Source organism: Phaenicophaeus curvirostris, chromosome 27, assembly GCF_032191515.1.
Source record: "Phaenicophaeus curvirostris isolate KB17595 chromosome 27, BPBGC_Pcur_1.0, whole genome shotgun sequence".
Classification (NCBI taxonomy): Eukaryota; Metazoa; Chordata; class Aves; order Cuculiformes; family Cuculidae; genus Phaenicophaeus; species Phaenicophaeus curvirostris.
This window is the reverse complement of record NC_091418.1, coordinates 2362487-2383024: the sequence shown is the minus strand read 5'-3', so window position 1 is coordinate 2383024 and position 20538 is coordinate 2362487. Positions and strand designations below refer to the sequence as shown.

The window sequence follows — 20538 nt, the reverse complement described above, 5'->3', positions numbered from 1 at the left end:
TGTCCTTATTCCTTCTATCACAATGCTCATCACGGCTGCCACGCCACCACTGCGCTTTTATCATACGCAAGAAAACACTAATACTTCTATATCCACATGTTTGCGTTTAGAAATGTATTTTGAGGTGGGTTTGAGCTGTTTGTGTGTTTATATTTCTCTTATGATAGAGGCAATTGCGTGCGGGGGTCACACAGAGGCACCACCACCACCTCCCGCGCCGCCATCATTGCGCCCCCCTCGCCCCCTCAATGGCCACGCCCCCTCCTTATAAGGTAGTCGGGTAGGCCACGCCCCCTGTGCCGTAACCACGCCTCCAGAGCGTGGCCACGCCCCCACAGCGTGCGCTGTTCTATATAGTCCCCGCGCCCCCCCGTCCCAGCCCCGCGTGCGTGCGTGCGTGCTTGCGTCACATCCGGCGGCGGACCCGGAAGTGGCGCGGCGGCAGGTTGCTATGCGGCGAGCCGGCGGCGGGCCGGGAGGTGAGGGCGATGTCGGCGGCTTGGGCTGAGGGGCCCGAGGGAAATGGGGGGGGGGGGTCTGGGGGTGCAAGGGGATGCGCGGCGGCGGCGGGGAGGGTCCCTCTGGGATGGGGGCTGCGGTTTTGCACTCCCGGGACAGGCCCGGGCGCTGCGGGGCCGTCCCCGCCGGGGCTTAGACCAGGCCCTGCTACTCCCCGTGCGGGTCTGGGCGCTACGGGGCACCTCGGGCAGGTGTTTTTAACTCAGTTGTTGAGCTTGGAAAATTCTTCTCAGCTCAGCCAGGCCAGCCATCAGCCCAACCCCACCGTGCCTGCTAAACCATGTCCCAAAATGCCACGTCTGCATCTTCTTTGAGCCTCCCCAGGGATGGAGACTCCACCGCTGCCCTGGGCAGCCTGGTCCAGGGCTTCACGTCTCTTTCAGTGAAGAAATTTTTCTTAATATCCAATTTAAACCTTCCTTGGTGCGACTTGAGGCCATTTTTTCTCATCCTATCACTCCTTCCTTGGGAGAAGAGCCCAGCACCCACCTCACCCCAACCTCCTTTCTTCCTGGAGGAAACAGAGAGCGATGTGGTCTCCCCTCAGCCTCCTCTTCTCCAGGCTCAACAGCCCCAGGTCTCTCAGCCGCTCCTGGAACTGCTGAGCTCCAGCCCCTTCCCCAGCTCCATTCTCTTCTCAGGATGCACTCCAGCCTCTCAATGTCTTTCTTTGAGTGAGCAGCTTAAAACTGAATTCAAGATTCAAGGTGTGGCCACACTAGTGCTGAATGCCCGGGGACACAGGTCCTGCTGGCCACACCAGGGGTGATTCAAGCCAGGATGCTGTTGGCCTTCTTGGCTACCAGAGCGCTCTATTGGCTCATGTTCGGCTGGCTGTGGAAGGGCTGCAGGGGTGGGAAAAGAGTGACAGTCCCGCCCTGCACGTCTTCCAGCTGCTGGCAGTGCTCTTTCTCATGCTGCCCAGGTGATCGTTTATGTGTTCTTTTTAATTCAGGAACAGAAGAGCAATGGCTTTGAGGAGGGTTGAGGTGCCGTGTCAGCCTGAGGTGACCAGCTGATGTTTGAACACCAGCTGGGCTTTCTGTCTGCTGGCCGTATCCCAAAATGGGGAGGTAAGAATTCCAAAGGAACCCTCACAGTAAATTGAGAGTCCCGAGTGATGGATGGGGAACCAAATCATGAATCCATGGCTAAGGATGAATTCAGAGGTAAGAGCAGAGTCTTGGCTTTGCTTAAGACAGAGCATGGATAGAGCAGAGCCAAGTAAAAGGTTTACAAAGAATCTATTTGTTCTTGGCTTATTTGGGAACTCACTGTGCTGCTTCTTAGTAATAAAATCCATTCTAAAGCAGACTGTAGAATCATAGAACGGTTTGGGTTGGAAGGGACCTCAAAGCCCATCCAGTTCTACTGCTCCGCTGTGGGCAGGGACACCTCCCACTGGATCAGGGGCTCCAAGCCCCATCCAAGCTGGCCTTGAAACCCTCCAGGGATGCGGCAGCCACCACTGCTCCGGGCAACCTGTTCCAGTTATCTTCTCTGAATTTTAGGATCAGCATCTCGTGTTTGCTTCCTGCTTCTTGGCACTTCAGCATCTCTCCGGTGGGATGTCCACGTATCCTCAACACCACTTTGCGACAGATTGTCGTGATCGGAATACTTGCTGCTGCTGTCTCTCTGCTTTACTACTCCCTGGTGGTCATCCGCAATAAGTACGGGCGTGCGTACAGGGACAAGAGATTCCACAGGTGAGACCTGGGAAGGGTTTTGTGAAGAGAAATGAAGCCTGCCATGGCAGGGACACCTTCCACTGGATCAGGGGCTCCAAGCCCCATCCAACCTGGCCTTGAACCCCTCCAGGGATGGGGCAGCCACCACTGCTCTGGGCAACCTGGGCCAGGGCCTCCCCACCCTCACAGCAAAACATTTCTTCCTGATATCTTATCTCTTTCAGCTTAAAACATTTCCCCCTTGTCCTGTCCCTGCCCTCCTTGATCAAGAGCCCCTCCTCACCTTTCCTGTAGGCCCCAAAATATTGTGTAATAAATTCTTTCGGAAATTGCCCTGGGTATTTATTCTGGGAATTTGATTCTTATGGATGGCACTTCACTATTTTTCTTCAGCAACAGCACAAGAGTAAAAACTGTGATTCCTACAACGAAAACTGTTATCTTGTTTCAAATCTGATGCAGAGCAAAACCTCCATAAGGAACTCAAATTGCCTTGTATTAATGCCTAGTTTTCCTCTAGATATCTTGCCCGAGTAACTGATACTGAAGCCACGGATACAAACAACCCCAATCTGAACTATGGAATCGTTGTGGACTGTGGCAGCAGCGGCTCGAGGATCTTTGTGTATTGTTGGCCGAGGCACAATGGCAATCCCCACGATCTGTTGGACATCAAACAGATGAGGGACAAGAACAGGAAACCTGTGGTCATGAAGATTAAACCAGGTACTGGAAAAAAAATCATTTTAGATATGATTTGCTAGATAGCAACCTGTTCTGACTTTGGTTTCTCAAACCCCGTGTTTAAAGTGTTTGGATGGAGGACACTTGCAAGTTGTCAGCGTGGCACTGCTCCAGGTTTCTTTGGGTTTCGTTTGCAGAGAGCTTTGTTCAGCTTTAAAACTTGAAACGTGACACTGGCGGTCAGGAGGGCTAAGTTTCTCTGTGGATGAGAACAGTTGCTCCTTCAGTTGTCCAGATAACTTGATTCTGTTAGTCTGGTGAATAAATAACTTCCTGTAAAGCTATTTGAACCAATTATGTAAATAGATAATATACCTAATACAGGGCTTTATTTACTGTTTGGAAGATGATTAAATGTTATCTTCATTCTTACTTCTGTAGTTGATTTCCCGGGTTTGGCTTTGGGTTGTTTTTCTCCTCTGTGTGTTTGGTATTTCCAACCTTGAGCTGCTTCCCTTTTCTTTATCTTCCTTTTTTATTTATCTGTTTCCATAGGCATTTCAGAGTTTGCCAGCTCTCCTGAAAAGGTCAGCGATTACATTTCTCCACTTCTGAGCTTTGCTGCTGAACACGTGCCACGTGTGAAACACAAAGAGACTCCTCTTTACATTCTCTGTACTGCAGGGATGAGGATTCTGCCAGAAAGGTTATTGCCTGTTGTATTTTTAGCGTTTAGAACCACGATCCTGGTGTGTCTGACTATTTTTAACTGCTCAAAATGTGATTTTGCAGCCAGCAGAAGGCAATACTTGAAGATCTGCTCACTGATATACCTGTGCACTTTGATTTTCTCTTTTCGGACTCACATGCAGAGGTTATTTCAGGGAAACAGGAAGGTAGGTGAACATTGAGAAAATAATCTTTGAGGTGTTTATTACTTTCATGGGACAAGTTGAATGATTTCTTTTGTTGCTTTTTAGAAGTGTGGTTCGGTTAAGAGATCTTGTTCCTCAGCAGCAACATATGGAGCGTGGAGATGATCATCTGCGCTCTTGTCTGTTTTCTAATTAGCAGTGAAAATAACTTCTCTGTGTTTAGCAGGAATTTTAGTCCGTTCTCTCTGGCTTTGGGGAGGGAGGGGTGAGGATAAGGCACAACCTTATTGATGGAAGAAACTTTGGACTTGGCAGTGTTTGGTTTACAGTTGGACTTGATCTTAAAGATCTTTTCTAACCTAAATGGTTCTGTGGTTCTGTGAATTAGGATTTTTATCATAGCCTTGACGTGGGAGAGGAGGAATGGAATAACTTGTCAGGAATGTTTAAGTATTTTGTGTAATAAAACATGAGCAGTGATGTATCTTTAACTCATGTGCAAGAAAATCCATCTGTTTTGAAGCTGCTGTGTACCAGATATTCCTGAAATCTGTTTTCTTCTGCATGTAGGAGTGTATGCATGGATTGGCATCAACTTTGTTCTTGGAAGATTTGAACATACAGATGATGGTAAGTATTTTAATTGGGAATCGGATTTTAGGAAGGACTTAATTATATGTTCCCATGCTTTCCCTATTGAGGATGTTTTTTAAATAGAGTTATTAGGGAATAGTGCGTGTGATGATGCCCATATTGGTTTAATTTGTACGTGAAACTTTAGCGATCTGCATTGCTATAAATAAAAAGGTTAACTTGGAGCAGTGCAGTGCTGCTTTATGCCCATCCTATGTTTTTCTCACTGCTTTTCCTTGTTTTATCTAGAGGATGAAGCGATTGTGGAGGTGCATGTCCCAGGCAGTGAAAATAAAGAGGCCATCTTCCGTAAGAGGACAGTGGGTATTCTCGACATGGGTGGAGTGTCGACCCAGATAGCGTACGAAGTCCCTAAAACTGTAAGCTTTGCCTCTTCGCAGCAGGTTATTATCTGTGCAACTTCCTTCTTTTGATTTGTTTTAATGCATATTCGTTGTTTTTATTTTCTTTCTTTTGAGTCCTGTTCTTCACTACATCCCATGCCAAAAGCAAGGCAGGAGGAGATGGCAAATACAAGTCCTTCATCAGCTAAGCTGTTCATTTCTGTTTTGTTCATCAGAAACTTGATTTCAAGTAGTATAATTTATCACTTCATTTTAATTGGATGTGCATTCTTTGTGTGTGTGCATGTAGTTATGTATAACTTTAAAATTTATTATACTGAAGAGACTGTTCTGGAGTTTGGAAACAAAAGTTCTGTGCTTTTGTGTAAGAACTTGCATGATTTATGACTTTTTCCTTTAAGTTTTGTTGGTAGAAAGTGAATTAACAGGGGTGAGAGTTCAGTTTGTTTAGAGATAACCTACATCCTCAGTGCAGTTCATCTGTTGTAGGAAGCAGCTTTCTTTATGAGCCTTAAATGGGACGTAAATTGCTGTAACTTCAGCTCACTGAGTTCTAGAGTAATTCCTGAATTTTGAAGTTGGTTAACTATAGAATCATGGAATGGTTTGGGTGGGAAGGGACCTTAAAGATCATCCAATTCCAGCCCCCCTGCCATGGACAGGGACACCTCCCACTGGATCAGGTTGCTCAAGTATTGAGTATCAGTAGTGATAATGCAGTTCTCTCCAATTGATGTGCGTTGCTCTCCCCGTGAAATAGAAGGTAATGCAGGCTTGTGAAAAGCAAAACGGATAAAGAGTGAAGTTTAAAGAAGAGCATGCTTGTCCAAAGAACTCTCAAGGTTCTGGTTCATGTTGTTAAGACCTGATCTTGCTGCTTGTGTTCCTCCAGGAGGAAGTCGCCAAGAACTTACTTGCAGAATTCAACTTGGGCTGTGATGCTCATCAAACTGAGCACGTGTACCGAGTCTACGTTGCCACATTCCTTGGCTTCGGAGGAAACGCAGCGCGCCAGAGATACGAAGACAGTCTATTCACCAGTACAGCACTTAAAAACAGGTAGCTGGCTGCAGTTGCTTGGGGATGTGGGCTCTGTACATCAGCAGGCTCAGTACCCACTCACTTGAATATGCTTAGGAAAGTATCCTGACATAAAACTGAATTCCTACAGCGTGTTGCATGCACTGCTGAAGTCTCTTAAGTGAGGATGCTTTGTTTTGGTGCTCTTGTATCTCAGAGCTTGCCATTTCTGATGTGCAGTTGTCACTGTGCTTGCTCTTTCACACAGAGTGCTGGGCAAGCAGGTTGGAATGACTTCTGATTCGCCCTACCTAGATCCTTGCCTGCCCCTGGATGCTCAGGATGAGATCCAGCAGAACGGACAGATAATGTATTTGCGAGGAACGGGAGATTTCAATCTGTGTCGTGAAATTATTCAGCCGTTCATGAATAAGACTAACGAAACGCAGACATCTCTTAATGGTGTCTATCAGCCTGCCGTGCACTTCCAGAACAGTGAATTCTACGGTTTCTCTGAGTTCTACTACTGCACCGAGGACGTGTTACGAATGGGAGGAGATTACAATGCTGCTAAATTTATTAAAGCCGCGAAGGTAAAGTGTTCTTGATGCTAAACGTTTTCTAATTCAAAACAGTTACTCCACAGAAGCACTTTGTTCTGAAATTCTTGTGACAAAAATCTACCTTTAAAGACCCAAAATCCTTTTACCCCTGTGATGAACTGTCATAGGGCATTGCTCTCTTCCTCCTTGGGTTTTGTTTTAGAATACTTTTTTTTAAGGCACAAGAGTAAAACTGAGCGAATGGGACTCTTGGTAGTCAAGTTGCAACAGAACTCCTGGTAATGGGGAAATCCGCGCTGCTTCCACCCCTTGCTTCATTTTAGGAATGTTTTAGTTGTGGGAAAAAGAATTCCTTTTCTTCTTGCTTTATACATTTTGTACCAGTTTCTCGGGTGTTAACTCGCAGGGATCGAGCTGGTGGAACAGTTTAAGGTTACAGCACAAAGCAGAAGAATGTCATAGAATCATAGAATGTTTTGAGTGGGAAGGGATGTCAAAGCCCATCCAGTTCCATCTCGTGCCATCGGCAGGGACACTTCCCACTGGATCAGGGGCTCCAAGCCCCATCCAGCCTGGCCTTGAACCCCTCCAGGGATGGGGCAGCCTGGGCCAGGGCCTCCCCAGTCTTACTGGAAGACATTTCTTCTTTAGATCTCATCTCAATCTCCCCACTTTCTACTCAAAACCATTCCCCCTCATCCTGTCCCTGCCCTCCCTGATCCAGAGTCCCTCCCCAGCTTTCCTGGAGCCCCTTTCAGTCCTGGAAGCTGCTCTAAGGTCTCCCTGTAGCCTTCTCCAGGCCAAACAACTCCAACTCTCTCAGGCTGTCCTTATACAGGAGCTGCCCTAGCAAAATGTCAAATATGGGTCAAAATATTATGGCAAATACCATAAAATTTGGGATCTGACTTACTGGCAGTGCAAGGGAAATGTTATTTTTGAGTTTTCCAGCTTTTGACAGCTACAAAGCATCTTATTCTATGGTGATTTTTTTCTTCTTGAGGCAGAAGCAATGTTAAAGTCTGTGGTTTTGTTTCTACTTGAAGGATTATTGTGCCACTAAGTGGTCTGTCCTCCGGGAACGTTTTGACCGTGGTCTTTATGCATCACATGCTGATCTCCACAGATTGAAGTAAGTATTTGTGTTTGTACAGCAAATTCGTTCATGCAGGGTTGCCAGGGAGAGGTCATGTCCAAATGATCCAGTTAATGAAATCATTGAAAGTGTGAATGTAACCTTAGATATTGCATCAGCCATCAAAAAATGCTGATAATTGTGTCTAAATGTGCTCCGGGACTCTATAACTGCTCGCCTGATTTAATGCCTCCCTTCCTTTCTACAGGTACCAGTGTTTTAAGTCCGCCTGGATGTATGAAGTATTTCACAGTGGCTTCTCTTTTCCTGTGAGCTACAGCAATCTGAAAACAGCTCTGCAGGTTTATGATAAAGAGGTGCAATGGACTTTAGGAGCCATCCTTTATCGAACACGATTTTTACCTTTAAGGTACCAGTCTAGACGTAGCATTTGTTTGGAAGGTTTGGGAGTTCTATGAAGGGGAGTGGTGATGGCAAAGCAGCTGATGGGGAGGGGGAAACAGGATGGTACTTCTAGCATGTTTTCTATAACCTCGGTACGTATTCCAGGTAGCTCAATTAATGCTTTATTAAGAGCATTCTGTTCAAACAAGCTGTTTCCTAGTATCATAGAATCATTAAGGTTGGAAAAAGACCTTTAACATCAAGTCCAACCATCAGCCCAGCCCCACTGTGCCTCCTAAACCATGTCCCAAAGTGCCACATCTACCTGTCCTTTGAACCTCTCCAGGGATGGAGACTCCACCACTGCCCTGAACAGCCTCCCCCAGTGTTTCACCACTCCTTCAATAAAGAAATTTTTTTCCTAATATCCAACTTAAACCTCCCCTGGTGCAACTTGAAGCCATTTCCTCTCATCCTATCACTTTGTTACTTGGGAGAAGAGCACAGCACCCACCTCACCACAACCTCCTTTCTGGGAGCTGAAGAGAGTGATGAGGTCTCCCCTCAGCCTCCTCTGCTCCAGACTAAACAGCCCCAGGTCCCTCAGCTGCTCCCAGAACCCCTGGGCTCCAGCCCCTTCCCAGCTCCATTTCCCTTCTCCTCTGTGGTCAGAGAGTTCAGATGCAAAGTTTGCTTTGTGACTGATGTCTCTTCCCCCTTTGATTCTTTTCAGAGACATCCAGCAAGAAAACTTCCGTGGAAGTCACTCCCACTGGAGGAGCTTCTCCTTTGTTTACAATCACTATTTGTTTTTTGCCTGTTTTCTGATCGTGCTGCTCTCCATCCTGCTTTACCTGCTGAGGCTCAGACGGATCCACCGGCGAATGTTGCATAACAGCTCATCTACTTCCCTCTGGATCGAGGAAGCCCTCCCCCCACAGAAGATCGCAGGACCCTGATGAGATGCTGCGATGGAGAGCTTGTATTGGACTTGCTACACAAAAAAGCCATTTTTACCTCAGGGTTCCTCCTTTTTGTCCCTTTGAACCATTGAAGAAGCAGATTTGCCTGAAGTGTGTAACGCAGCTGGGCTTTGGGAAAATGGGGTCGATGTGGCTTTGTCTCGTTAGACAGTATTTGCCAAAAATTAGGGGGTTTTAATATTGCACTTTTGTTGTGGGACAAGCAGGGGTTCGTCAAGAAATGAATAGCGGCAGCTTAAGCTGAGTATGGTCAGAGAATGAGTGTGAGTTGTGAAATGCTGAGAGCTGGGATGAATGAGGCCTGGTTTTATTTTCCTTTCCCGATTCCAGGATCGATATTGCTTAACTTCTCAATTCTGAGTCTCCTCAATCAAAGAAAAGGAAGTGCAGGGGTTTCTAAATCAAAACAACCTCTTAGGACAGCTTACCTGATTTGATAAGTACTGTGACAGAGAAAAAAATCTATTGCACCCAGTGCTGTGCTTCCACAAAACTGCTTAAATCGCTTTTGTTTCTTTGTGTCCGTTTCCCCTTTTGTCCTGGAAGCTTTTGCCTCCTAGTGGCAACAGTCACTACTTTTTAATCCTTTATTTCATAATCATCCAGAGATCTCCTTGAAACGCCAGAAAGGTGAAGAGAACTGGAATACACTTTGGCTTTTATTTCTGCTAGGGTAGCCATGCACAGCGTGTCTTTTTATTTTGTTTTGAATACTCTGATTTGTTAATTTATATTTTATTTAAAACTGTTAATTTTACTTGAAAGTAAATTTGTCCATGATTAAAAGTGGGATTTATATGAACTCTTGGTCTGTGGATATTTTATTGTCGCTTCTGTTCTCGCTGTTTGCATCCAACTGGCAGAACATCCTCCTCTTCTAGTAGGTGTGAGTGTGCTGGAAAACTGGATGCAGTTTAGCTTATTGGGCAGCATTTTTGTCATACCGAAGGTGAAAATCTAGATATTTTTGAATTCTTTCCTTGTCTTCGGCTTTTGCCTTTGACTTTGTAGAGAATTCAGGCTTGGATGTGCTGTACTGCAGCTAAATTTAGGTCACTGAAGTCCCAAGCCGAAGTGTCTGGATTGGTAAGACTGCTGTGCTTCTTGGTGCTTGAACCATCCCGTGGCAAGCATTTGCAAATTCAGCTCTTAGCTTCTCTGAAAATCCAGCTGTAGCATCCTATTACATGGAATTACAGTGTGTGGGGGTTGTTTTTTTGTTTTGTTCCATTTCTCTTGTCCTCCTGCTCCTCCACAGGGGTTTGCAGGATGGAGCAGAGCCTCTGGAGGAGGAGGAAGAGGTTTGTGGCATCTCCTAAACTCCATTATTCTTGCAGCTCTTTTTTGCAGCTCCAGATGAAGGAGAGGGAAATAAAAAGGAAGCTTTTCCACCTCACCCCAATCTGCTCCAAAGAGACCGCGCTGAATAACACCCCCAGGAGAAACAGGATTCCTTTAGAGGAGAGCAATCCCTGTTTTCACTCAGCACCTTTTTCCAGGGCTCGGATTCCCCAGTCACAATGGTAACGTTTCTCTGTTTGTGTCTGTTTCTGTATGAACATGCTTTATTTTCTTTCTTCTGCTTCTCCTGTTCCCCTAGTCCTTTCTCCAGGTCCATTAAGGGCAGGGAGGGCATGCAGAGAGGAGACAAGGGCACTGCTCTTTGACCTCTCCTGGTGCCCTGGAATGGACAGGCAAAGGAGACTGAAGCTTTTGGCTTCACAGGCTCTTAAACGGATCACTCTTCTCTTTGTTGTTGTGCTTTTGTGTGTGGAAGATACCCAAAGCAAATGCAGCCCCTAATGGATGAAGTCGTTGGGAGACAAAAATATGAGAAAAGCAAGATGTGATGGAGAGGAAGGGAGGAAGCACAAGGCTCTGCCGGGAAAACCATCCCTGGGAAGGTGGCCCTGCAGCTTGTGGCAACAAAAGGGTTTTCTCTTCTCCTCTTAGTGGAGGGGACAGTCCACAGTGTGTCACCGAGTCACCACCTGAGCGGGGGCACCTTGTTCCTTCTTGTCCCATTGTTTCTGCCATTGTTGCTACTAAATAACGCATGAAGCTCGTTGAAAGGCAAAATGAGCCTCGTGAGGACTTGCTGAGTCCCTCTCCCTGGGCACCAGCCTCTGTGTGTGTGTGTAGCATTTAGGGGACCTGGTCCTGACAGCTGGTTTTTGGGTCAATCTCCCTTTGTTTAAAGAATGAGAGGATGATGATGACTTCCTCACCTGCTTGTGGTTGAAGGTTGGTAGGAAGTGCTGCTGGGAAGTTGCGTGGCACAGAGTTAGTGTGGTCTTCAGAGCTGATGAGTGAGTTATGCGACTGGAGATAATTTTTAGAGCCCTGAGCTTCAAAAGGGAGCACTCAGCACGTGTACCAGGCAAGACTCAATGCACTAAAGACACAACTGTGATGTCTGGGGTTGATGTCTCCAAATGCTTTCTAGGGGTTTGGAACTTAGGTTAGATATTAATCTCTAAGCTCTATGTTAGATGAAATCTTAGGGAGAAATGTCTTGCTGTGAGGGTGGGGAGGCCCTGGCCCAGGTTGCCCAGAGCAGAGGTGGCTGCCCCATCCCTGGAGGGGTTCAAGGCCAGGCTGGATGGGGCTTGGAGCCCCTGATCCAGTGGGAGGTGTCCCTGCCCGTGGCAGAGGTGGAACTGGATGGGCTTAGAGGTTCCTTCCCACCCAACCCATTCCCTAAATCGAGGATTCCCAGACTTTCAGCATGTGACTCATTTCACTGCACGCATGGGATTAGCTCCCACTGCTTTCCCACAGCGTTGCCACTGCTGGATTTCTCAAACTCTTTTTCCTTTCTAGAAATTTCACTCTTTTCACATCTTTTTAAGGACAAAACTCTGTCTACACCCTTCCATACTCATCTCCTGGATGAGTTGCACAGAGGGAATCTGGCAGGAGCCTGGATACATGGGGAAGGATGTTGGTATTTGTGGGTCGGATACAGAGTGCTGTCTGTGTTTTGTCAGGAGCTGGCTTGGGGGAAATTGCCTTTCAGCAGCTGAGGAGGCAGGAGGATCTCTGAGGAATTGCTCTTAAAGACAGAGAATGAAAAGTACTTGCAAAGTGCTTTGCACTGAGTCTTCCTTGGCCTGGGGAAAACAGAAGCTCAAGTTCCAGTTGGGAAATTCCAGTGCTCACTGGCCTCCCCCCAACCCTTCCTGAAAGCTGAGGGGAGAGAAATACAAAGAAGATGGATGTGCTCCACCTGCATATGCTGCTCTATTGTGCAAACTGCCTGGGTCTGAGAAGGACCAGATGCTGTTGAATACAAGAGGAGACATCATCTCTCAGCCCTGCTGCAGAAATACATCGTGGGATGGTTTGGGTTGGAAGGGACCTCAAAGTTCCAAGGGACACCTCCCTTGGATCCAGTCGCTCCAAGCCTGTCAGGTCTCCTAGGAGGCTGATCTGAGCTTCTGTGCAGATGGGCCGTTCTTCAAGAGTCTAGTTCTTGGTTTGGAATGTTGTCGTGGAGCATCGAGGTCAGCTGTGGCTTTAGCAAGCAAACATGGATAGCAAGACCAAGAATTTAAGAAGCCTGCGGATTTGAAGGGGTGATTCTGCAAAGCAGAAATTCAAGTGGGTGATGGAAAGTACGCGTGATGTGGTCATAGTCTGTGTTGTGTTGACCGCTGGACTAGGACATATGCAGAGGTGGAGGAAGGGAGATCTCAAAGACTTGAAGTCATTTCTTATAGGAAATGAATTTCATTTTTCCAGCCTTGCTGGCTGCGAGAGAGCCGTGTCATGCAAGGGTTCCTCCCTCAACAGAAGCTACGTGAGTAAAACAGCAGGGGATGGGATCTGGGAGGTCAGTTCTCTTCTTGCCAAACTCCCAATGTGGAAATTGTAGAAGTCCCAGTAGGAATTAAACCTATATAAATTGATTTATGCTTTTTTTTTTTGACAGAGACGTAGACCTACTTCTCTGGAATCGCTGGTGTTTGTTAGCCACCCTATGAGCTCAAAAGCAGGGATCAAAGCTTTCTAATTACATGTTGGAACTTTCCACTGGAGGCAATTGGTGTGAAAATTGCCACGTGTCATTAAGACGCTTGCAGAGCAGTCACGTCCTTTGATTCTTTACGTATCACCTAAATCATCTCCGTGTGGAGCAACCTTTATGGAACTTTAGCTTATCTGCTCCACGAATTCGAAAGGTCAAGTTGACCTGCGGCTCCAGAGAGTCTACTGGGTGAAAACACAGAGTATGGGAGGCAATGAGCCTTCCCTTTTAGAAAGAACTGAAAATTGGAGAGGAGAGATTATAGAACGCAATAGCGTGTAGCTAATTTTTGGAAGCATGGACCATGACTGTGACTACTTGGTTGAAACCAGTCTTCACTTGTCCGTGTGGCAAGGTGTGTCCTGCGGGCAGGTGGAGAAGAAAACGTGTAGGCAAGGGATGTGGACTTGAAATTGGTAGCTGTGTGCGGGGATGAAAGGGATTCAGCTGTAACTGGTGCTGGTCCAAGCAAAAATATCTATTATTTGTGGAGTCACTGACTGTGGAAAGTCCATTCCTGCTGTTAGCTCTGGTTTTGCTGCCTACAAGAGTTGATCTTTGCCCTTGGCTGGAAGAAGCTGAGTGACTGCTGCTGGGAAGAGGATGAGATATGGGGTGGTAGAGTTGTGCTTCCCTCTTAGTGAAGGGCAGCAGACTCTAGAGAGCAGTGAGGTGATGGTTAAACTGGTTGAGAGGTGATAGGGGGGCTGGTGGGCCTGCCAAGTGGTCTCCCGGGTCTCTCATGACCGTCACCTGGTCCAAGTGGTTTCGACATTTGGGTTGCATGACCAGATGATGCAAATACACTTTAAGCAGCATTTTTTTTTCTGTAGACTGCATGATTTTTATTTTTTTTAAATTATTTTTTGCTAGGTGCTTTTCTTCTGGTCTTAACCAGCTGTGATATGAAGGGGGCAGCAAATTCCCTGAATCCAGCATGTTACCTTGAACAGCTTTGCTGAATTCCTACTGAACGTTTCACTTTATGCAACCAACAAGCTCTTCCATCAGCTGGAAACCTGCATGGCATTTGTTGCTTGTATCCTTACCCGACCCGGGCATTCGGCAAACATTCCTCCGTCAGGCTGTCATGTTTCTCCATGCCCCGCTCGGCAGACGCTCACACATTCCTTCCTCTGGCCAAACTGCTTCCAGCTTCCTGCCAGTCTGGAACAGCTCTTTGAGGAGCTCTGAGGAATCATAGGATCACCAGGTTGGAAGAGACCCACCGGATCATCGAGTCCAACCATTCCCATCAACCACTAACCCATGTCCCTCAGCACCTCACCCACCCGGCCCTTAAACCCCTCCAGGGAAGGGGACTCAACCCCTCCTCCCTGGGCAGCCTTGGACAGGGACCAATGACCCTTTCCATGAAATATTTTTTCCTGCTGTCCAGCCTGAGCCTCCCCTGGTGGAGCTTGAGGCCATTCCCTCTCGTCCTGTCCCCTGTCCCTTGGGAGAAGAGCCCAGCTCCCTCCTCTCCACAACCTCCTTTCAGGGAGTTGGAGAGAGCAATGAGGTCTCCCCTCAGCCTCCTCTTCTCCAGGCTAAACACCCCCAGCTCTCTCAGCCGCTCCTCTTGTTCTCCAGCCCCTTCCCCAGCTCTGTTCTCTTCTCTGGACTCGCTCCAGAGCCTCAACATCCTTCTTGTGGTGAGGGGCCAGGACTGACCCCAAGATGCCCTTGGCCTTCTTGGCCCCCTGGGCCCCTGCTGGCTCCTGTTCAACCAACACCCCCAGGTCCCTCTCCTGTGGTTGGGGTTGATAAAACTGAGTTGTTCTCAGAGCAAGAAGCAGGCAGAGTTGGGGTGAGTTGTGTTTAGGAAGTGATGAAAAGCCTGGGAAAAGGAAAAAGTCTGAAGACTGACAGTCTTGTAGGGTTTGGTTTTGCCTCTGCCTGTGGCTGAGGGCTGGAACTGGATGATTTTCAAGGTCCCTTCCAACCCAAACCATTCTGTGATTCTATGATTGGTGTTACATTGCTGGAAATGCACCCAGAGATGTCGATTGAGCACTTGAACTTTTGAAAATAATAGAATTAATGTGAGAATTGAGGTGAAACCAGGTAGGACTCTCCTGGACAAGTGTGCTGGAGGCTGCAGTCCTGTGCCAGGAAAGGGCTTGCTATAGAAAACCCTTTATAAATAGGAAAAAAAAAGAAGAAAGAGGACAGGTTTAAAACCACAACCCCCTTTAGCTGCAAAGATTGGCAGATCTCAGCATCATTCCCAGTTGATTTAACTACCCCTCATTGATAGAACAGTTTCCACCAGCTCAGACCAGTGTTGCTATTGCCCTGCCAGCTCTTCCCACTGCAGATGCTCTGAATTTCTGACGCAGCAAGATCAGGGTTCTTGACTGATGTGGTGGCTTTTAATCATAGAATAATCATAGAATCATAGAATAAGCAGGTTGGAAGAGACCCATCGGATCATCGAGTCCAATCATCCCTATTCCTTCATGAAGTTTTCAGTCTCTTGTTAGTGCTTGGGACACCAGAGACTATGGGGTAACTCTTCCTGGGGATCTAGATGGGTTTTAGGTACGTGCCTTGCTCTGGGCTGCTGTAGTTTAGAGCTTTTAGCACATTGAGCAGCTGGAAAAGTGGTTGTTGGGTATAGAAGGGTTAAGGTGGGCGACACCTGAATAGCTGGAGATCTCCCACCCCAAACTCTACACGCTTGAAGATGCTATAAAACCCTGCACTCGTCTGTATTTGTAGCACCGCGGGGCTCCGAATCGAATCCGGGTGCTTAAAAACCACCGTGATCACACCGTGGTGTTACTGAACACGGGTATCGATACGATTCTCGGTGTTTATTCTCTAGGAATGCCCTGAGAAAACATTTATGCTCCTAATCCACCTCCATCCTTGCAGCTCTGGCTGGATTTCACCCCCTTCTTTCTCTGGCGCTTGCGGTTCCGCTCAGATTACAAGACAAGTCCCTGATATCACCCGCTAGGAGCAGAGAGGCTGAAGGGGCTGGCTCTTGGGAGGGGTTTGCTCCGCTAAGTCTAGTGAAATGTGCCAGGAAGCAGCAGCTTCTTGCAGCATATTTCTCTGGCTGCAGGATATTTTCCAGCAGCAGAGGGGACCACTCGGTCGGCGCGCTCAGCCCAGGAGAAAGAACTTGATGAAGCACGACGAGACGGAGGTGCCCCCCAAGCCAACCCACCACTAACTCCAAGGTAAAAGCGCTCCTGCCAAGCCTGGGAGCCAGAACTGGAGCATTAATGCTAGAGATGATGTGTTAGTTTAAGCATTTCTCACCCTTTGGGGCTGAAAGTTTGATTTCACTTCTTCCTTTTATTCTCTGAGCCTCTTTTCTTGCCCTCCCATCTTATCAAGTTTGATGTTTAGACATAGCAGGCTGGGAAGAAGAAGATATTTCTTCTGATTCCCATCTCCTGGGACTTTATTTGGCAGGGATGGGACTCAGATAGATATTCAGTGTCGTTTTGCAAGGCTCTTGTGACCAAGTTAAAGGGTTTGGCTCCTTGTGTGCTCGCAGGCGTGTGCAGATGTAGTAAAAAAGACCTATTGCAATTTGTCTGCTTCAGGGAAAGCTTTTTCTGTGATGCTAAAGGGGCTTGGGCAGCTTGATCTAGTGGGAGGTGTCCCTGCCCTTCGCAGGGGGTTAGAACTGGATGATCTTTAAGGTCCCTTCCAACCCAAACCACTCTATGATTCTATGATATCCCTACAGCACAAGCCATCAGCGTTGGGTAGATGTTATCAGCTCAACTTCAGCAGCAGTTTAAATTCTCCTCTCTGTCTGTGATGAATGTAGCCCAGGTTGAGTTCTGCTGCTTCAGAAATGCCTTCTGCCTCCTTTTATATTGCTTTTTGATGTTTGATTTAAGCAGATGTCGCTGTATGTGGGTAAAAAAAGATCTAAACCCAAGATAGTTTAGAAGTCTGTAGAGAAAGATCCTAGTTTGGGTGTCTGGGAGCGCAGCAGAAAAACTATTTAACCTCTCCATAATCAGCTCATAGAGCATTGTGGTGTTTTTAAATTTGTGCTGAATCGAGGCTGACAATGAGTGCTTGGTTTCCTACTTGCCAGTTGAGTTTCACCTGTATTGAACCACCCACAGCAGTGGAATTTCTTTGGCTGGAAGCTAGGGAGCAGTTAGAAAACATAAAATGATACGTTAGCATGAACTGGGGAGAAACACACCTTCAGCGCGCAGCCCGTTCAGAGCAGACACCACCCTCACAGCAAAACATTTCTGCCTAAAATCTCATCTCCATCTCCCCTCTTTCAGCTTAAGACTGTTCCCCCTCATCCTGTCCCTGCGCTCCCTGATCGGGAGCCCCTCCCCAGCTTTCCTGGAGCCCCTTTCAGTGCTGGAATCAGAACGCAGATTGGGGGGAACGAGATGCTGCTCTGAAATCCTAGAATGGTTTGAGTTGGAAGGGACCTTAGAGATCATCCAGTTCCACCTCCTGCCATGGGCAGGGACACCTCCCACTGGATCAGGGGCTCCAAGGTCCATCCAACCTGGCCTTGAACCCCTCCAGGGGGAATCCAGTGTGACTCGCCCTTGCTCTGGCTGCAGAGCTGCTCCCACAGGAGTGGGAAATCCTGTTCCCATCCTGTTCCTGCTGTGGGATGCGAGTGTGCCTGAGGAATGACCCCTCTGGGCGATGGGGTGTGGAATTGGACGTGCGGGGCGTTCTATTCACGCGTATCGTTTCAAGTGGCTGAATCCCAGCTGGTTGGTGCTCCTGGACAAGACCCAATTGTGCCAGCGGTGGTCGGAGCGCTAATTGTCTCTTCCTCCTGACGGATGCCGAGCCAAACGGAGCGTTGATGGATTCCCAGTCACAAAGGACTCAAATCAACCACTCCAGACTTTCCTTTTGTTGTCTGGGTAAGGAAGGGAGCGGGAAAGCTGGTTTTGTCTGGGACAGGCTGTTGTTTGGATGACTTGGTGAAATGAAAAAAAAAAAGGGATCCTCGCTGGTAGGAACGAGCTTTTGATCTGGGGAGATGAATGGCTTGTTAGTTTCGCCTGGTGAAGTCTCTGAAGAAGTAAAAGCCTGATATTCTTTCGAAATGAAACATTTTCCATGTTTCCTCGTAAGCCTGTGCCCATCTGCTCCCCCTCAAGACTCGAGGCTGGGGTCCTAGAAAGCGCTGAGTCAGCAGCAGGAGCATGCCCCTAAAGCCTTAAATTACACGTTAATGCGGTGATGGACATCATCTTATGGCCTGAAGTACAGGATGGAGAGCCAGGAGACCTGGAGTGCGTTCCTGGCTTCTCCACTGGCTTGACTCAATGGGTTTTTAATGGTCTATCTTGGATTCTTTTGAATGAGGAGACCAAAATATATATATATATGCTTTTAGGATGATGTCATTAATAAAGCTGGAGGCTATTAAAGAGAGGGTGTGAGGGGAGCAACGAGCCCCGCAATAAAGCCAACAGCCAGCACAACCCAAATATCCTGCAAATTGAAGCTTAGAGTTGTTCTTAAGGAGATCGGTGTGTGCAGCTTGTTTTGAGACTCGGGGAAAGACTGTGTCCAGCTTTTTGTCACTGTTTTATGATGATGCCACCATAAATCTGTGCGTGTGCAGTTGGCTCCTGTCTGCTCCTGTCCATGTTTGCGTCTTTAAAAGCCCCTAAGCGAGTCTGTTGCCGAATTGTCCGTGCTCTCATTGAAGTTATGGTTAAGTTTTTGGTGCCGTTAAGCTTTTGGTGTAGTTCAACCAACGTCTTGTAGCCGAGGAGAGAGATTTCAGGACCGAATAAACCCAGGGCTTGTGTGGCGGTTGTGCTGTGGAGTGAAAGAAGTGGGGTAAGATGTTCCCTGCTGCTCTATCGACCCTGCAGAGCTGTTCTGTGTCGCTGCTTGCTTCATCTCTCAATGAAAACTGAGCTCACATGGATGATTCTTCAGCCAGAAGAAGCCTAAACCTCTCTGATGCTGTAAATCTCTGTTTCCTCCCAACCAATCTTGATAGGAGACGGAAAGCTGAGAGCCCTTTTCAATGCTGGGAGCCTTCCCAGGGCTCCTGAAGTCTCCTTGTTGGACCTGGGCTGCTGTTTCTTGTGGAAACCCTGAAATATGCCTGTGTTCAAATTCCCCTGGATTCTGCTTTCAGTCTGAATAGCTTCTCTTAAGCGCCTCGATAAACAAGACCTCTGGGTGTGGAAGGTTTTATTTTTGGGGCGATGCAAGCACTGTGAGAGCTTTGTCTCCTAATGTTTGAATGGGTAACTGTTTCGGAGCGGATGGGAATGTGACCTGAAGGAAAAGAGGGCTGCGTGCACCCCGCAGTGGTGTCTCCTGGAGCGTGGAGGATTGCTGCTGTTCTCATCTTCTGGAGAAATTCCTCCAGGATTCGCTTCTACAGGTGGAACGGGATTTGAAAGGAGACTTGTGGGTGTCTGGAAACACATGTTCCTTCCCCATCACACTCAAGGACCCTTTCCTGATCCTTGTAGGATCCTGATAGAATCACAGAATGGTTTAGGTTGGAAGGGATCTTAAAGATCATCTAGTTCTAACCCCCTGCTATGTGCAGGGACACCTCCCACGGGATCAGGGGCTCGGGGCTTGAACCCCTCCAGGGATGGAACAGCCTCCATTTCCCTGGACAACTTGTTCCCCTTCTTCACCACTCTCATAGTGAAGAAATTCCTCCTTCTGTCCAGTCTAAATCTGCCCCTCTCCAGGCTATAACCATTGTCCCACATTCTATCACTCCAAGCCTTTGCGAACAGCCCCTCCCCAGCTTTCTTGTAGCCCCTTCAGGTACTAGAAGGTCACTAGAAGGTCTCCTTGAAGCCTTCTCTTCTCCAGGCTGAACAACCCCAACTCTTTCAGCCTGTCCCTGTATGCTCCAGCCCTCCCATCATCCTTGTAGCCTCCTCTGATAGATGGGATGTGATTCTCTGTGACCTGAGCATCAAATGTGCATGCTCTGAGACGTTTTCCTTAGCAAAGTTTTGGGATTGTGTTCATGCAGGCTTGTTAAAATTCCTTTTGGGCTGTCACGCTTCCCTCCATGGAGCAGGGGGCTCTTAGGAAACCACCTCCTCCCTCACTAGGATTTATTAATGTCTACGGTGAGCGGTGATTTTCCTTTGTCCCACCTGACTCTGAAGCCTCTAAGCTTTTGGAGAACAAAAGCCAACTCAATCAAAATTAATATCTCCCTGGTTATTAACCTTGGCATCAATTAAAGCAGCCTGGAAGTCTGCTGTGAGCTCCCTCCAGCTGCTCATTCGTGGACCATGAGGTCTCCGTTTTGAGATGCTCTGGCATCTCGCAGTGCCTCGTTTGCTTGGTTAATGAACGCGTCTGGGAGTATCGCTCTCAGCTGGTAACCATTAACCCCTGCCTCTCAACGGTTTCCCCAAATTGTTGTGTCTTTTGGCTGACGTCCTTCAGTAAAATGATTTGAGAGCTTTGCCTTGAGCAGAAAGCAGTCCTGGAGGCTGGAACTTCACGGCTTTTTGCTGTTGCTCGGTCTCCGATCACCGAAGACCCCTGAGCGCAGAGCTGGCTGCTGGTCCTTGTTTGCCTTGGCACGAGAGGGTTGAGGGAAACATGCTGGTTTCACACCGCTTCTCGCTCCTTTTCTCCTGTGAATTCAGCTTTCTGGAGCATCCTAAGCCAAATCGGTGACCTAGAGGGGAATCTGGCGTGTTCTATTAATTACACTCCCTTGCCTTC

The 20538-nt window shown here is 47.6% G+C and overlaps 2 protein-coding genes and 1 long non-coding RNA gene across 4 annotated transcripts in view; all 3 read left to right on the top strand.

Annotated features, from left to right (window-relative positions):
- Positions 1-20538, top strand: part of LOC138731618 (uncharacterized) — a 349611-nt gene that overhangs the window by 289332 nt on the left and 39741 nt on the right. The gene's annotated exons all lie outside the window — the stretch shown is intronic.
- Positions 368-9615, top strand: ENTPD4 (ectonucleoside triphosphate diphosphohydrolase 4). 2 transcript variants are annotated; one of them, XM_069877584.1, is made up of 13 exons: positions 368-479; positions 1475-1592; positions 2031-2228; positions 2731-2936; positions 3450-3600; positions 3687-3790; positions 4340-4399; positions 4652-4782; positions 5660-5826; positions 6056-6380; positions 7397-7482; positions 7694-7855; positions 8564-9615. In XM_069877584.1, the coding sequence occupies exons 2-13, from the start codon at positions 1585-1587 to the stop codon at positions 8787-8789; spliced, it is 1824 nt and encodes a 607-aa protein (XP_069733685.1). In that variant the 5' UTR covers positions 368-479; positions 1475-1584; the 3' UTR covers positions 8790-9615. The 2 variants fall into 2 exon arrangements, with proteins under 2 accessions (XP_069733685.1, XP_069733683.1); XM_069877582.1 differs by having other exon boundaries at positions 4652-4806.
- Positions 15884-20538, top strand: part of LOXL2 (lysyl oxidase like 2) — a 40886-nt gene continuing 36231 nt past the window's right edge. The window contains exon 1 of the mRNA XM_069877573.1: positions 15884-16034. The gene's annotated coding sequence lies outside the window, so the exon portion shown is untranslated. The remainder of the gene's footprint in view (positions 16035-20538) is intronic.

Coding starts and splice junctions, on each gene's coding strand:
- ENTPD4 (XM_069877582.1), top strand. Junction 5,827..6,055: donor AGTACAGCACTTAAAAACAG/GTAGCTGGCTGC, acceptor TCTTTCACACAG/AGTGCTGGGCAAGCAGGTTG. Junction 6,381..7,396: donor AATTTATTAAAGCCGCGAAG/GTAAAGTGTTCT, acceptor TTCTACTTGAAG/GATTATTGTGCCACTAAGTG.